Source organism: Clarias gariepinus, chromosome 9 (assembly GCF_024256425.1).
Source record: "Clarias gariepinus isolate MV-2021 ecotype Netherlands chromosome 9, CGAR_prim_01v2, whole genome shotgun sequence".
NCBI classification, from domain to species: domain Eukaryota; kingdom Metazoa; phylum Chordata; class Actinopteri; order Siluriformes; family Clariidae; genus Clarias; species Clarias gariepinus.
This window is the reverse complement of record NC_071108.1, coordinates 20,062,016-20,079,929: the sequence shown is the minus strand read 5'-3', so window position 1 is coordinate 20,079,929 and position 17,914 is coordinate 20,062,016. Positions and strand designations below refer to the sequence as shown.

Here is a 17,914-nt window from a genome sequence, read left to right as displayed (position 1 = left end):
CAAGATAAGCTGATGTGAAGTAACCCCTATTTTTTTGAGTAACATATATACATGCAGACCTTGGGTTCTGTGGGGTCGAAAAGGGGTACCCCCCAAAAAGGTTTATCTCCATAACCACAGCAGATAGCCAAATTCTGGTTGCAGAATCTGAATCTACATAAATTACATAAATATACCCAGTTTCATCTCCATATGACATATAGCAAGTGAGTTATCAAGGAAAAGAGGATTTCAAAAAGGGGCGTGGCATGTCTCGAAGCGCGTTGAGGCCAAAAATCAAGATGGCTGCCATTTTTTTAACGAGTGGGAGTTGGAACAAAAAAATTGGGGGGGTTTATTTTCATGGCAATACCAACAGTTGGTGAAAAAATCAGCAAAATCTGTGATCATGTGGTGGAACCCACTGGTTAATTTGAGATGGAATCACTCAGCTATTTCTACAAACACTTTTTTCATCAGTGACAGGTACTTCAGATAGTTTTTATTAAATAAATAACGGCGTGGGGGAAAAAAGTTAAATATTTGTCTGAGGTTGTATTAGCCTAAATCACAATTTAGGCCAATACCCACTACAATCCGATTACTGTTTTTACGCAAATTTAATTAATGTAATGAAATTTAAAGAAGTATTTTGTGTGTACGCACGTTTGTGTAACTTTGTTTCATTATATTCTAGAGTATAAAAATTCACATTTTGTTTTTTTGTGTATTATAACAGCATTGCTTCTGTGTTAAGGGGCTCATCTTTTTCTGCCCACATTATAACCCCAATATCTTCTTGTTTTACTGCTGACATCTTAAGTTGGTTATGTGCTTAAAGAGACAGATACTTATTATTATTCTTGCTGTCTCATTTAATGTATGATGAATGTATGACTAACATGATATTTATATTTGAGATTTTTCCTTCCTGGTCACTCACGATTGTGTTTGGTTCTTATCTGTATTCAGTCACTATGGTAACTTTGTTGAACCATGTAATTATTAATCACTCTTCACAGGGCAACAAAATAAAGCAAGTAATATTTCAGAGAGAAGTTATGAATCTAGTAACACCTTAGCTTTTAAACAACAGGATGAAGTATGCTTACTGCTGTTTAGTTTTAGCATGTTTACATAGACATGTTGATCCTTGAACTTTAAAATAGCGAAGCTTTATGCCCCCTTGTGGTTCTGTGGCAAAAGTTAAACATAGCTAGCTTTGGAGCAAATGTGTATTTTTATTTTCACACACCTACTATCTAATGGTTATGCAGCCTCAGGGGAAAATATGAAATCAACACAAAACAATATTGAGTCAATGTTGAGAAAATATGGAAGCACATTATAATTTGCAGAGTATTTACAGATCTTAATAAGCTGTTAATCCCAAAAAGAGTTAAAATAAAAGAAGGATTATAAAGATCCTTAAATTCAACATGGAGTGTGGCAAAATATTTTTTTTAGTCAGTTGTTTTTCAAATTTTGTGGTTGCAAAATAAAAATGTATGAGTAGACATTCAACTATTTAAGCAGAAGAATTATTTTTTGTCGCATGGAGTTTGTTCATTTAATATGTAGCAAAGCTGGGTCTAAGTGTGGTGATTTAAATGAGTTTTTTTATAAATTATATATATATATATATATATATATATATATGCACCCTGTGATTTTGCAAGTTCTCTTACTTAGAAATCAATGAGGGGTCTACAATTTTCCACTGAGAGACAGAATCTAAAAAGAAAAATCTGGAAATCACATTGTATGATTTTTGAACAATTTATCTGTGAATTACTGTGTCAAATAAGTATTTGATCACTTGGTTATCAGCCAGATTTCTGACCCTCAAAGACCTGTTATTTTGCTTTTAAATAGTCCAGCTACACTCTGCTCATGATTCTAAATCAGTAGTGCCTGTTTGAGGTCGTTAGCTGTCATAAGGACACCTGTGCACCCCACAATCAGCCAAAGTCTAAGTAGCAACATGGGCAAAACCAAAGAGCTGTCAAAAGACACGAGATAAAAATTGTAGACTTTCACAAAGCTGGAAAGGGCTACGGGGCAATTGCCAAGCAGCTTGGTAAAAAAAAGAACAACTGTTGGAGCAATTGTCATTAAATGGAAGAGGCTAATGATGACCGTCAATGTCGTTCGGACTGGGTCCCCACGGAAGATTTCTCCTCATGGGGTATCAATGATGCAAGAATGGTGAAGAATCAGCCCAGAACTACACGGGAGGAGCTGGTCAATGCCGTAAAAAGAGCTGGGACCATCACTTCCAAGGCTACGATCAGTAATGCACTAAGACGTCATGGTTTAAAATCTTGCATCGCACAGAGGTTCCCCTGCTTAAGTCAGCCCATGTCCAGTCCCGTCTGAAGTTTGCCAGGGACCATCTGGATGATCCAGAGTAGTCAGGGGAGAAAGTCCTGTGATCAGATGAGACCAAAGTAGAACTTTGGTCTTAACTCCATTCGCCGTGTTTGGAGGAAGAAGAATGATGAGTATCATCCCAATAATACTATACCTACAGTGAAGCATGGGGCTTGAAGCATCATGCTCTGGGGGTGTTTTTCTGCACAGGGGGCAGGACGACTGCACTGTATTAAGGAGAGGATGAACGCATATATTGTGACATATTGTGCCAAAACCTCCTTCCCTTAGTCCAGTGGTTCTCAAACATTTTCTGTCATTCCCCACTTAAGGGGGTGGGCGAATTTTCAAGCCCCACTTGTCAACAAAATGATAACGAAAACGGCCAAGTGTACTATTTATTGAAAAATCAATTTCTAAACCAGTAAGATAAAATAACACCAAGTTCAAAACAGATAAAATACATGTGCAATTGTTATAACAGGCTTACTTCGTCACTTATCTAGATCTTTCTTTCAAAAAAGTTAAGTGGCTTATTAACGTGACTGGGGTGTGTTGTCGATAAGTGTCTTCCTACTTTGTCTCATGCTGACTGCCAGCGGTTTAAGACACAAAACACACAAAGGTCTCTCCTCTGCCCCAATCCCCACCATGAATCCAAGCGCAACATAGGCTTCATCATGTTTTCCTTTCGGCTGGATTTTTGGTTGATTAGGCTGATAGGGCTGAAACACCTGCTTATTTGTGGTCCATGTAACAAATGTATCCATTGATGTTATTATGCTCACTACATACAGTACGCTACTGTGTTATGGTTTAAATGCCCCCGACCTAGGCCACGGATTGCCCACCTAAATTCATAGGTTTATGGTTTACAAATTACAACAAATGAATTTAATTATAAAGTAAGCAATATAAAAAAAAAAAGGTTGTATAGGGGGCAAAATATATAAATTATATATTTTTTCATATACCACATGTATATTTTTATATTGCTTATTTTATAATAAAAATCATTTCCTTTAATTTTTCACCACAAACAATATTTATTAAGTGTAATTTGTGATAAATAATTTATTTGTACATTGAAAAACCCCTGCAAAATAAATGTGCCATAAAATAATCATTTTGGGGATTTGTATTAATCGTCTCGACGGCTGTCACGTGCCTAGGGTTAATTATAATAGTAATAATATATTCGATAATAATAAACATTTGAATGCATGTCCTAATATAATAATTGATAGAGATTATGTAGGGGGGCAACCCGTGGCAGGGGGGCATTTTAGCGAATAACACCTGTTTGTGTTCGCGGTAAAGTTAGTTTGATATTCGCATCTCCGAATTCAATAGCTGCGTAAGTAAACCCGCAAATAAGATACCCACCCATATTTCCTCTCTACATTGTGTTTAAGCTACACCTTAAATTATACATGTTTAAAAGCATAAACACCATTATTCTCTACGGCGCAACCAATGATTTAGGGATCATCGCAAAAAGCCGCACACCAACAAAAAGCGTAGAACGATATTGATCTTCCCTTCTGTTCAGCGCCTGGAGGATCAAAAAGCAACTTTGTTACCACACTGGAAACTAGAAATGCAGGACTAGTACCGCCTGATAAAATATTAATTTTTAACAAAAATACAGAAACATCAGAATACACATTGGAATAAATGAAATGACATATATAATACCGAATGTTTCCTTATATATTGTTCCGCTGCAATTAACATGCCGACGTTAAACCGTTATTGTTGCACTATGGTTCCACTTTTTCTCTAATGTTATTTTAATTTACTTGTATTAATGATCCATTTCTTTGTGTGTCATTATTTAGTTTCGAGTGTCCGATAAAGAAAATAAAGATTAAATAAATCAATAAAGAAAAGCATGAATTAGAATAGGTACTTTCCTATTATTTTCCACTAATTCCCTCCCGTTCATTGCGCCCCACCTGTCATATCTGTATTCCCCACTAGTGAGGCGCGCCCCACACTTTGAGAACCACTGCCTTAGTCAGAGCATTAAAGATGGGTCGTGGCTGGGTCTTCCAACATGACAATGACCCGAAGCACACAGCCAGAAAAACCAAGGAGTGGCTCCGTATAAAGCATATTAAGGTTCTGGAGTGGCCTAGCCAGTCTCCAGACCTAAATCCAATCAAAAATCTTTGGAGGGAGCTGAAACTCTGTGTTGCTCAGTGACAGTCCCGAAACCACACATATCTAGAGAAGATCTGTATGAAGGAGTGGGCCAAAATCCCTCCTGCAGTGTGTGAAAACCTGGTGAAGACCTACAGGAACCGTTTGACCTCTGTAATTGTTAACAACAGCTTCTGTACCGAAAATTAATTTTTTGACTTAAGTGATCAAATACTTATTTGACACACTAATTCAAAAATAAATTGTTCAAAAATCATACAATGTGATTTCCGGATTTTTTTTTTTAGATTCTGTCCCTCACAGTGGCAATGCACCTATGCTAAAAATGGTAGACCCCTCCATGATTTCTAAGTAAGAAAACTTCACAGGGTGATCAAATACTTATTGGCCTCACTGTGTGTGTATATGTGTGTATGTATGTGTATATATATATATATATATATATATATATATATGTATATGTATATATATATATATATATATATACAGTGTGTGTGTATTATTGTTTACAATTATTATAAGTATTTAAGTATTATCTGAAACATAAAAAAGAAAGGTAGACAGATTTTGGTCAAGAGTGGGTTAATGTCCCCTGGCTTTGTTGTTCCTCCCACTGCATTGCATTCTCTCTCATACTTGCACATGCTCACACAGACCATTCTCTTTTACACTGTTTTCACTGGCTTTGACACTTTGTGGACAGGCTGGTGTGAGTTAAAAGGACTGGAATACATTTTAGACATACATGCCCAAATTAATGTGAGTAAAATTTTCGTCTTTCTTTACGTTATAGTATATTCTGTAATGTTGCGTGTATACTCTTATTTATGTGTATGAAATGCTTCACTTGGGTGCTACTAAAACAGCTTCTAACATTTATCTATTGTCTGTTTTTTTTGAAGAAAGACAGGTCTCTTTCTGATTATAATATTCTCCTTGAATAAACATTTGTGTAGATGTTGACTATCACTAAGTCATAACTTCTATTTTGACCGCTCTAATAAAAGCTCAGCCTGTTCTGCTGATCTAAACAGGGACTTTATCTGTCCTGATTTATGAATAGCACAGTTTCAAAGTGCAACCCTGCCCTCAGCTTATTTGTACCTTCATGTGATGACTTGCTCTTCGAACTTACTTGCCGGTAATCTCTGCCACCACACCTTCAGATATGGGCCAGCATTTCATATCTGCTCCTTTGGTATTTGCACTCATAAACTTTGAGTAACAGTGGCACACACTCATATTTCTGAGGCCCAGGTTAGCATATAGCCGTCATATAAACCTTCACAGTTGCAGACTTTAGTCACCCACGGTGTCAGTCTTTAACAAGTCTGAATAACCCCCCACCCCCACCCCTTTCCCCCAGTATGGTATGTCAGAGCTAAAAGCTATTATTGGCTATTAGACTACCAGTGGTAGGGTTAAAGATGATTGGAAAAGGATAAAATATTAATGATCTAAGATTTATTGCTCTCTATATATACCACCCCCCTTTTCTGACAGGCTGAAACATCCTATTAATGTCTCACAACCACTGATTGACTAACCAAGCCGCAATTAACTTCAACACTTTTTAAACAGTGGATTTTCCTGAACTATGGAAATTACTTAAAATTTTGTTTAAAAAAAAAAAGAAATGTAGAAATGAGAGAGAGAGAGATAATGGAATGTGGAAAATCTGTAAAGCAAAAGTATGCACTCGTTTTAAAAACATTGTGAAACAGAAAGCGGTACAATAATTGTTTAAGGTAAAATATCTTGTTTTTATAATTGTTGGAAGAATATAAATTGAATCAATTAATTATATGGTCCTTGTATAATTTGTGTGCCAAAGACGTCTTCCAAAAATCTTCTTCCCTAAAAGTATGCACATTCAGTAGGCAATGATTATGTACTTACATTATTTGTCTCTGACCACTCTGGGATCTTGACACTCTACCTCAGGAGAAAACTAGTACCCCTGTTATGTTTGGCTGTTACAACTATAGTAATCAGATTTTTTAAAATTTGTTTAATTTAATGCTGTTCCCCTTCCTTAACATAAAATAGTGACATTAAAAGTGACAAGCACAAGATTACCAGTTTAGTTCTGCAGGAAAAAAAAAATTCATATGGGATTCTTGATTAGATACAGTATAACCCATTGCAGTGTTTCCCTCAGGTGTGAAATATACAGTGAGGTCAATAAGTATTTGATCACCCTGTGATTTTGCAAGTTCTCTCACTTAGAAATCATGGAGTTTTTTGTCGCATGCAATTTTCAGCATAGGTGCATTTCCACTGTGAGAGACAGAATCTAAAAAAAAAAATCCGGAAATCACATTGTATGATTTTTTTTTTTTTTTTTTTTTTTTAACAATTTATTTGTAAATTACTGTGTCAAATAAGTATTTGATCACTTGCTTATCAGACAGATTTCTGACCCTCAAAGACCTGTTATTTAGCTTTTTAAGTAGTCCAGCTACACTCTGCTCATGATTCTAAATTAGTAGCACCTGTTTGAGGTCGTTAGCTGTCATAAAGACACCTGTGCACCCCACAATCAGCCAAAGTCTAAGTAGGTACATGGGGTATCGATAATGCTAAGAATGGTGAAGAATCAGCCCAGAACTACACGAGAGGAGCTGGTCAATGCCGTGAAGAGGGCTGGGACCATCGTTTTCAAGGTTACTATCAGTAATACACGGAAGGTTTCCCTGCTTAAGTCAGGCCATGTCCAGGCCCGTCTGAAGTCCTGTGGTCAGATGAGACCGAAGTAGAACGTTTTGGTCTTAACTCCATTTGCCGTGTTTGGAGGAAGAAGAATGGTGAGCATCATTTCAATAATACTATACCTACAGTGAAGCATGGGGCTGGAAGCATCATGCTCTGGGGCAAAAACATCCTTCCCTCATTTAGAGCATTAAAGATGGGTCGTGGCTGGGTCTTCCAACATGACAATGACCCAAAGCACACAGCCAGGAAAACCAAGGGGCAGCTCCATAAGAAGCATATGGACTATTTAAAAGCAATATACAATGTGATTTCTGGATTTTTCTATTTAGATTCTGCCCCTCACAGTGGAAATGCATCTATGCTGAAAATTGTAGACCCCTCCATGATTTCTAAGTAAGAGAACTTGCAAAATCACAGGGTGATCAAATACTTATTGACCTCACTGTACTTGCGGTGGTAGCCAGTAAAATGGGTCAGCGCAAAACTGATTTACTACATAAAACAAAACACAATTTTATTTATTTATTTGATATTTCTTTTAGTTTCACATTTCAGAGATCAAAACAACTACCCCTAACTTCAATCTACCTGTATGTGGAGAATAAGGCGAAGGAAAATTGTTAAGAACTAAACACTCTTTGGTGTACAAGGATGGCACTCTGTCAGCGCATGTGTAGCCCTTAAAAACCAGTTTGGTTTCTTTTGGTGGGGGGGAAGGAGGGTTGCATTACTATGTTTAAATATATGTAGGGATCAGGATTATGCAATATAGAGCTAAAAAGCATAGATTCAGAAGGTGGCATGTGTTTATGGTTGTTTTAGACAACAAAAAAAAATCATATGCACATTTTGTGAGGTCAATTCATTCCCATATTTCGGGAACAGTAACATTTAGTAACATTTTAAATAGTTTAAGTAAAAAGTAAAAGTAATACCAGTAAAAGTAAAAAGAAATACCATACATTTTAATTATATTACTGTCAGTACACACTAAAAAAGAGCTACTGTACTATTTTTATTTTTTTATGAAATGGCATGGAGGTTTCAGCTTCTAAACATTTCTTCCCACTTTCCAAGACATGCTAATAGGTGGCTAAAATTCACCCCAGAAGTATGTTTGTGTTTATGGTGCCCTGTGATGAGATGCAGTGCTAGCTTTCTCTCATTGATTAATTATGTTGATGCATGTTCTTGGCTTTCCCGTGATTACACATGCCCAGCATGTGCTATAACGACATTGAAAGAGTTATAGTGATATTTCCTTTTTCACAATTTGTGCTTTTTTATTTAATTTGTGATTTTTTTCCCCCCCCACAGACGCATTGCTGGCAGACCTGGAGTCATCCACTGCTCATATCTCAAAGTGTCCAGTGTTTCTTCCAGATGAGACACCTTACTCTTTTCCCAGTAGTGGAAGCCTGCTCCAGGATGATACTTGTGCTCCTCCCGTGCCCCCTTCTCCATCTTCAGGGCCTTTGAACGGGTCTCTACAAAAACAAGCTGACTCCCACCACTCCTCACAACAGGTTAGGTGTAAAAAAACAAAAAAAAAATAGTTTTTGCTCACTATCTGTTTTAATCAAAAAGCCAAGGGCAGAAAGGGCAGAGTGGTTACAAACTACTTTGCTGTGTGTAGCCAGTAGCCATTACATCATTACATTTTACATGGTTTTTGTTAGAACGCTAGATGAAAGTAAAGAATTTTTTCCTGTTATGAGATTGCAATGCCACACCCACCCATGCATGCCTGACCATATAACTGGACTGGCACTATACTGTCATAACTACAGTATCAGTCAGCTTATGCATACAGAATAAGGCAGTTCAACATTCCTCAGTGTACTTGGCTCACCTGTTTGATAAACATAAAACATGCAGTGACTCAATTCCTCATATCTTTGAGGAGTTATGTTTTAGTCGTAAGCCTTTATCCGGGATGTAAATGTCAGTTTGACTGGTGCTAATAATATATATATAGTGCTCAGCATAAATGAGTACACCCACTTTAAAAGTATGAATTTAATCAGTAACTCAATGAACAAAAGAACAATTTCCAAAATTTTCACGTTTGAGTTTTATTGAACACTTGTTTAACTCCATAACATGAAATTAAGGTTAATAATAAAACTTGGATCACAAAATCTTCAGTTTTACTCAACTTGGTTAAAGCAAAAATGAATACATCTGGCAACAAAAACTACTTTAAAACTTTAAAATTCTCACCGTTTTGTGTGTGCAAATTAACAAAACTTGTTTGCGATCAATGGCCCACATTTGCGGAATTATTTTGTAGTATAGTATCTCATAAAAAAATTTATTCTAAAAGGAAACTAATGGTTTTCTGACAAATGTAGTGGGGTGTACTTATTTATACTGAGCATTGTGTGTGTATGTGTGTATATATACACACGCTACCGTTCAAAAGTTTGAGGTCACTTGCAGATTTCTTCTTTTTTTTTTTTTTTTTCTTTGTAATTTATTTTCTACATTCTACAACAATACTGGGGATTTAAAAACTATAAAATAACACGTATGGAATTAGGTTATTATGTAACAACAACAAAAACAACAGTTGTTATTTTAAGACACAGAGGTCAGACAAAGTCTTTCTGTAATAGTTCTTGCAAGAACAGTATTGTCAAGTGCATTTGCAAAACCCATCAAGCACCAAAATGAAACTGGCCCTCATGAAGGCCATCCCCGGAGGGCGAGACCAAAACCTACCTCTGCGCGGACGAGAAGTTCATTTAGAGTTATCAGCCTGAAAAATGACCAATTAACAGCACCTCAGATTAGAGGCGTTATAAAGTCTTTACAGGGCATAAGTAGCAGACGCATCTCACCGTTAACTGTTCAAAGGAGATTAATGCATTTTTGGACGCCTTCAGCATTTTTTTACAATGTAGAAAGAAATAAAAATCAGGAACCATCATGGAGTTAGAAAGTGACCCAAAACTTTTAAACGGTAGCGTGTGTGTATATGTATGTATGTATATATTAGTGTGTGTATGTATGTATCTATGTATATAAAAATCTGTATTTATTTATTTTTGCGAAAGAATGAATTTTCTGTTAAACAAAGCTCCAGAATGCATAAACTAGGTAATGTCTTTCACCACTGAGAGCAGAGATGCACTGCCTGGCCAAAACAATCGCACTATAAGGGCATTTTCACATTATAATTTGTACCCTGCTTAATTTTCAAATTTCTCCCCCTTCCAACTCCTCCACTGGCCACGTTTACATTGTTTTTTGTCTCCGTTCTCAGGCACATTGGTGTATTCACACCCTCCGATACAACAGGTGGCATTCAGCACTTATTTAGTTTATAAGCCACCATTAAACATGAGAAGAAGAGAACAAGGAAATTAACTTTTACACTATGACTAATAATATTGATATTTCAGGGAAAACGTTTGGTACAATACTCTTGTATGTCTTCCTACTTTATCACTATGGCTGTGTAGGACAAAGGATGAGCTTGGTGCATGCTGTGCGTACACAGATTTCAAAGGAGCACTGATGGCATTGCGGCTAAACAGCAAACTAATTCCGTTCTCAGGCACAATTGGCTTTCATATTTAATCCATCTGTGCTCGAGTACACTGTATAATACCCGAGGCCACCTTTTCCAGCAGACTCGGACACATTTCTGAACGCGGAACGAATATATTCTTATCAAAATGAGAATGAACCAGACTTTCTGGTCAAGTGTTCTCGAAAAAAAGGGGTGAAACCGCTAATGTGAAAACACCCTAAGATTGCATCCCCTAACTATTGCTGGACCATTTTTTTTTTTTAAGCTGGGATGTCCACACCTGCACAGAAATCGATAAAACTTGCAGACTTCTGTCTTTTGTCACAAATTTTTGTATGTAATTTTCAGGAAGCAATCAAACACGCATGTACTGAGTAAGTGACACCAGCGTACTGCAGACTTTTTTTTTTCTTTTTTTTTTTCCAATTGAATATTTTTTTATTTGTTGTCATTGTCGCAAAGCAGCTTTACACAATTAAAAGAAATTATGGAAGTTTGTATGAAATGTTGGTGTATAAATCAAAATGATTAAATTTTGCGACGGTGGCAAGGAAAAACTTCCTGAGATTGCAATAGATGGAAACCTTAAGAGGACCAGACTCAACAGGTAACCCATCTTCATTTGGGTGATAATAGATGGCAGGGGCTAATCTGCAGTTACACTGTTTGTTTAGGTTAATATGGAGTGCAGTTTGTTATTGCAGGCTCAGGTAGACTCAGGCAGGTCCAGAGGGCAGAGGGAGTCTGGATCACTGGCAGCTCATAAGCTGCATGTGTAGCTTGACAGAGAGAGAGAAGAGAGCAGAAGAGAAGGACAGAAAACTTTTGGGTATAATCACAGTTTTCTAATCGCAGGAGAAAAAAAAAGTGTGCCTAAAACCAAACCCTGTGGAACACCGAACTCCACTTGAGAACAGGCAGAATAGTCACCATTTAAGTCTACATCTGATAACGATCAGTCAAACAGGATCTAAGGCAGGAGAGGGCCCGTTCCCTCAATTTCTACTACATTTTCCAATCTGTGAAGAAGAATACTATAATCCATGGTGTCAAAATCTGCACTAAGCTCAAGTAACACGGGCATAGTGAAGTAACCTGATTAGAGGCCAATAGGAGGTCATTTACTACTTTAACAAGTGATGTCTCTGTGCTGTGATGAGGCCTAAATCCTGACTGATGCAGTTTGTGTATGCTATTTCTATGAAAATATGAGCATAGCTGCTGCACTACTATCTTTTTCAGAATCTTGGAGATAAAGGGGAAGTTTAATATCGGTCTATAATTGGACAGCTGACAGGGGTCGAGGTCGGGTTTCTTAATTAATGGTTTAATAACTGCTAATTTAAAAGATTTTGGAACATACCCACTGCTGAGGGAAGAATTAATTATTTTCAACAGGGGTTCTGTTATTTTTGGTACCATTTGCTTGAGAACATGTGTCGGTATAGGTGACTTGATGATTTTGCAGATGAGATGAGTGAAATTAGCTTATTTTCTTCAAGGGAAGTAAATTATTCTAAGTTCTGATCTAATATTTTATGGTTTTGTTATTGAAAAAGTTAATGAAGTCCTCACTGCTGTATATTTTTGTTGTAAAGATTTCTGCAGTAGCCTTATTCCTAGTTGAGTTTGCTATGGTATTAAATAAAAATCTAGGTTGTTTGGTTATTTTCTATAAGCCTGGAGAGATGCATCAATCTAGCAACACTAAGAGCTTTTTTATAGTTCAGGATGCTCTCTCCATGCTAATTAAAATACTAACAATTTAGTTCGACGCCATTTACGTTCTAATTTCTGTGTCTGTTTTAAAATGCGTAATCGTTATACCAGGGAGTAAGTCATCTCTACTCATTTTCGTTTTAGCTGGACCTATGTTATCTACGGTATAACGGAATGTCAACTCTAAATATTCAGTTGCCTAATCGAGTTCTAGGGGGGTCAGACGGCTCTGTGTGGTAGTTGATGTGAATATACATTTAATCCGATAGCGCGGCACTGTGCGTACATTATTACTATGACGCACTTCAATTGAGACAGATAGTGATCTGAGAGACTGTGGAATTGTGATTATATTTCTTATACTAAATTTGAAAAATATTAATAAATCTAAAGTGTGACCTGCTTTGAGTAGGTTCTACTACACACTGGTTTACTTCTACTGAGTCCAGTATGGACAAAAATGCTGTTCTCAGAAGAAGTAGTAAAATCTCCAGCAGTTAACACTTTGTCTACAGGAATTACTAGGTTTGAGAGGAAATCTGCAAATTCACAGAGAAATTCAGAGTACGGCCCTGTGGGACTGTAAATGATCATTTGCAGAATCGACTGAGCTTACCTAATATTTGTAGCTACACTTATGTTACTTTAATGAAATTTTAAATGCATTAAATTTGTGTCTGTGTTTTTGTACGATGGTCAGATTATCATTATAAATAACTGCGACGCCTCCTCCAATACTCCAAAACTTCAGCTGAGGCTGGTGTTTGTAAGTGTATCCAGAAGGACTAGCTTCATTTAATGCTACATACTCGTTCTGTTCGATCCAGGTTTCTGTTAAACACAGTATATCAAATTCCTGATCCTTTATAGTTTCATTAACAGTAAGCCCTTTAGATGTGAGAGATCTAATATTTAAGCCTTTTCGACATGCCCAGTTGGACCCAGCATGTTTTGATGAATAAAGGACTTCATACTAAATAGTTATTGTTGTGTAGCAATTCCATTGCACAAAAATAACCAATTAAGTCTTGATTGTCTTTATTTACTAAAATGTAAAAATGTCATTAAAACATTAAATTTCATGTTTGACTTTGGGCCACCACTGTATATAGGCTCGATATTTATTTTTAATTATAATTATTTATTTTGATGGCCTTGTACCTCCCATAGTCGAGTATTTGATTCTCGCCTTTGATCTGCGTGTGTGGAGTTTGCATGGTGGGTTTCTTCTGGTAACTGGTTTCCTCACAGTTTAAAAGCATGCAGATTAGGCTAATTGGTGTTTCCACATTGCCTGTTCTGTGTGTGCATGTGTTCTGAATTGGCACCCCGCCAGTGACTTTAGGCCTCCTGCAACTCTGCACAGAAAAAGCAGTATAGGGAGATAAGCGGTGTGTTGTGCGATAGAGTATCAGCGAGAATGAAAGGAAAGGTGCACAGGACCGTGGTGAGACCAGCGATGCTTTACGGCTTAGAGACAGTGGCACTGAAGAAAAGAGTGGGGAGTTGGAGGTAGCAGAGCTAAAGATGTTGAGGTTTTCCTTGGGAGTGACAAGGATAGATAGGATCAAGAATGAGTTTAAAACATCTAACATGGGTTGTCCCTCTGATGAAGATAAAGTCAGAGAAGCCAGATTGAGGTGGTTTGGACATGTTCAGAGGAGAGATGGTGAATATATCGGTAGAAGGATGCTGAGGTTTGAACTGCCAGGCAGGAGGTCTAGAGGAAGAAGAAAGAGGAGATTTATGGATGCAGTGAGAGAGGACAGGAAGTTAGTTGGTGTGAGAGAAGAGGATACAGAGGATAGGGTTATATAGAGGCAGATGATTCGCTGTGGCGACCCCTAAAAGGGAACAGCCGAAAGACAAAGAAGAAGGGAGATAAGTGAGTAAGAGGGTAAAGTGATATATTTGTTTGGCCATGTATTTTTTTGTCCACTTTTCAGTTTCTTGGCTCAGCACATAAAAGCACCTTGTCTCAAGATAGCAGTAGTCCCCCACTACCTCATACAGAAGAGGACCACGTCTACAGGTCAGTCACATGACCCCAGAAACTTTTGTATTGCCAGTTTTTATACATTACCGAAGTGTGACCACCTCTAACTGTTATTCTAGTTTTCCGAACAAGCAAAAGACACCATCAGACTCCTCAGCAGCAGCCGCTATGAGCTCTACACTGGGCAGCAACTTGTCTGAGCTGGACCGTCTGCTGCTTGAACTGAATGCTGTTCAACAGAACACCCCATCCTACACCAGCACAGGTACCTACACCCATACATTTATCTAGGGCTGCACCGACACATCAGTATAATCTACTGCGGTGGTTGCATTGTCAACTTCCATGGAGTTCATCAATGCATCTCAATGTTTGCTTTCATCTCCAATTTTGCCAGTGCATGACCGAATACAAGACTTTATCTCCAAATATCTGCACCTGATCATCCAATGTGTGGTAATTCAATATACAGTTGATATTGGCCATAAATATACATTATTGTGAAAAAGTCTTAGGCACCATATTATATGCTGTACTAATTTTTTTATGCAGTGGAACCTTGAACGATCATAATTCGTTCTGGAAGCGGGCTCGTATTCCAAAACACTCATAAACCAAATTCAAGACTAAAAAAATAAATACATAAAACTAATAAACACAAAATATAAAGATTTTTTTAAATAAAAAAATTAACCTGCACTTTACCTTTAAAAAAATAAATAAATAAATCCTGAGAGATAGCACTGTGTGTGTGTGTGTGTGTCACAGTATTATAAGTAAACAGTACACGCATGCACGGATGTTAATTATGCCAGTAAGAGACGCGCACTAAGACCCAGCAGGGGAGACGATTACCCACAATTCTGCAGCACAAGAGAAAGGAAAAACGTTGGTTCATTTGTGATCGTGACACTCGGCGTCAAAACAAGAAGCACATGCGTGATGCATGATACTCATACTCATAAATCAAGGCTTGTTCGTTTTCCAAGTCAAAATATATTAATCTTTGCTTGTCTTGCGGAACACTCGCAAGCCGCGTTATTTTCAATCCGAGGTTTCACTGTATATGTTTGTCTGCATAATTATGTACAAAATCATTCATATATAACTAGAAAAAAATATGTAGTATAAGACAAGACACAGTACACTCCTGGGATTTGCATAAAAGTAGAAAGGAGCAAAGGAGGAAAAAAACCTAACAGCTGTTTTCTTATAATAGATGCAAATAGATGCTTGGGCATGTAAAAAATATGGCATAAATAAAATATTTTGAAAACATTTCTGCATAAAAGAAACTTCTATAAAGAGTAATACAATAAACAGTCAGTATTTGGAGTAAAAACTCATTGCTTAAAATGAAGTTTTAGACACAGATTTGTGCAGTTTTATAAGAAAACAGCTGTTAGGCTTTACTGAGCTTGCTGGAGAATGAGTGCTACTGGTAACTTTGTCACACTGTGGATAGCGACAAAATGGCAGCATAGAGCTAGCGCTCCCGATTAGTGAGGCTTTGAAAACTCCCCAAAAAACATTTAAATAGAGATTTATGTGAGATATATAATTAAAATAAAGGGGGAGAAACATGGAGACTAGGTGCAAAACTAAGAAAGCCATGCAGCCCGCAGAAATGCAAGAAGAGGAATCAGCGCGCTCTTCCCCTGGCTCACAAACAAGGAGGCCAGGAGGGAGACACAGCGAACCCCATGGTAAAGACTACCGATTTATGCCTCATTCTTAGAGAATTAAGGGACTTTCATCAGGATACCAAAACCCAACTGGAAGACATTAAAGCTGAAATTTCTAATACTAAAGCTAGACTGGAGGAGGCAAAATGTAAAATTGCAACAGTAGAAGACAGGAATCAAAATGTCGAAGAGGTATTCACAGATGTGTTAAAGTCACACCAGAATTGAAGAGAAACTTGTGGAGGGTCGGGTATAATCTCAGAACATACGGAGTACCTGAAGGTGCCAAATAAGACTCGCCAATAATGATCCACTTTCTAGAAAAATTCCTAAAAGAAAATCTAACTCTACCCGAAGGCATGTCCCTTCGAAAAGAACGTGCATACAGAGTGCTCGGCAAACCACCACCGGCAGACGCTCCGTCACGATCAGTAGTAATCAACTTCCAAAGTTTCACGACCAAAGAACTAATACAGTACTTCAACAAGCATGGCAGATTAGAGGATTCTCCTAACAAGCAAAGCGGATCAGCTTTGATAATGATTATGTCCCAGAACTGCTGCAGATGAGAAGAGAATATAAAGAGATATGCAAGGTGTTGAAAGACAAAGTGAAATTTAAGACATTGTATCCTGCCTGATTAAAAGTGCTTGAAGATCTATTACACAATTGAGGAGGCAACACAGCATATGACAAAGAGAGGATTCTTCGTGCAGCCGACCAGCCACCCAAACACCTTTACGGAGCGGATTCAGAGAATGTCGTGGCAGAGGACACACCAGGAGCACTGATAAGCAGCAGAAAGGAGTACCTTCATTCAAAGAGAAGTTGCAAACCTTTCGAAGATGCCGTCATAAATTTCACACAGATGCGTCCATTCATGAAAGAGAAGTACAAATGGAGATGCTGGGAGAATGCCACGTCGTGTAGACGGGAAATGTGACTCGCAAAGCTCAAATGATATATTTGTTAAAATCAATATACAATTTAAATGCAAAGCATGAAAATTGCCTCGTTTAATGTTAATTGCATAACTAGTCCAGTTAAGAGAGGGAAAATTTTATCTAAACTAAAGACGGCAGAAGCAGAGGTTGCTTCTAAATGAACCCACCTAAATGATACAAAACATACAAAACTACACAAAATGGTGTTTAAAAATGTTTACATTCATCCTATAAATCTACACGTAAAAGATGTGTGGCCATACTTGTATCCCAAAAGGTAAATTATGAACATATATTGAAGATAAAAGATAAAGAAGGGAGATTTGTAATAATAATAGGGAAAATAGGGGGAAATCTAATTAGTTTTTTGAGTGTCTATGCCTCACCTGACCCAGGATGGAATTTTTACCGTATTTGATTTAACAATTACTAAAGCTCAAGGAATTCTAGTGTGTGGAGGGGACTTTAACATATGTTTAAACTTTATGTTGAATAGTTCTAAAAATACCAAGGTACCAAAGTTACTAATTAAAAAGATAAATGGCCTGTTTAAGGAAATAGGAATTATAGATGTGTGGAGAGAACTAAATCCCAAGGTCCGGGATTACACCTAATACTCCTATCCCCATAAGATATACTTTAGAATAGATTACTTCTTGGTTTTCGAAAAGGATCTTCATTTGATTGTACATTGTGAATAGGGTATGATGGAGATCTCGGACCACAGTTCCATTTATATGGCGATGGGCCTGGATAAAAAACCTAGAATGGTATAAAACCATGTTTGATCACTTGGCAC

The 17,914-nt window shown here is 37.4% G+C and overlaps 1 protein-coding gene across 3 annotated transcripts in view; it reads left to right on the top strand.

The window, feature by feature from the left end:
* The window catches only part of pxnb (paxillin b), a 55,981-nt gene that overhangs the window by 26,416 nt on the left and 11,651 nt on the right, over window positions 1–17,914 (top strand). For all 3 annotated transcript variants that reach the window (XM_053503395.1, XM_053503394.1, XM_053503396.1), the window contains exons 3-5: window positions 8,551–8,759; window positions 14,437–14,522; window positions 14,606–14,751. In XM_053503395.1, the coding sequence (XP_053359370.1) occupies window positions 8,551–8,759; window positions 14,437–14,522; window positions 14,606–14,751 (441 nt within the window). The remainder of the gene's footprint in view (window positions 1–8,550; window positions 8,760–14,436; window positions 14,523–14,605; window positions 14,752–17,914) is intronic.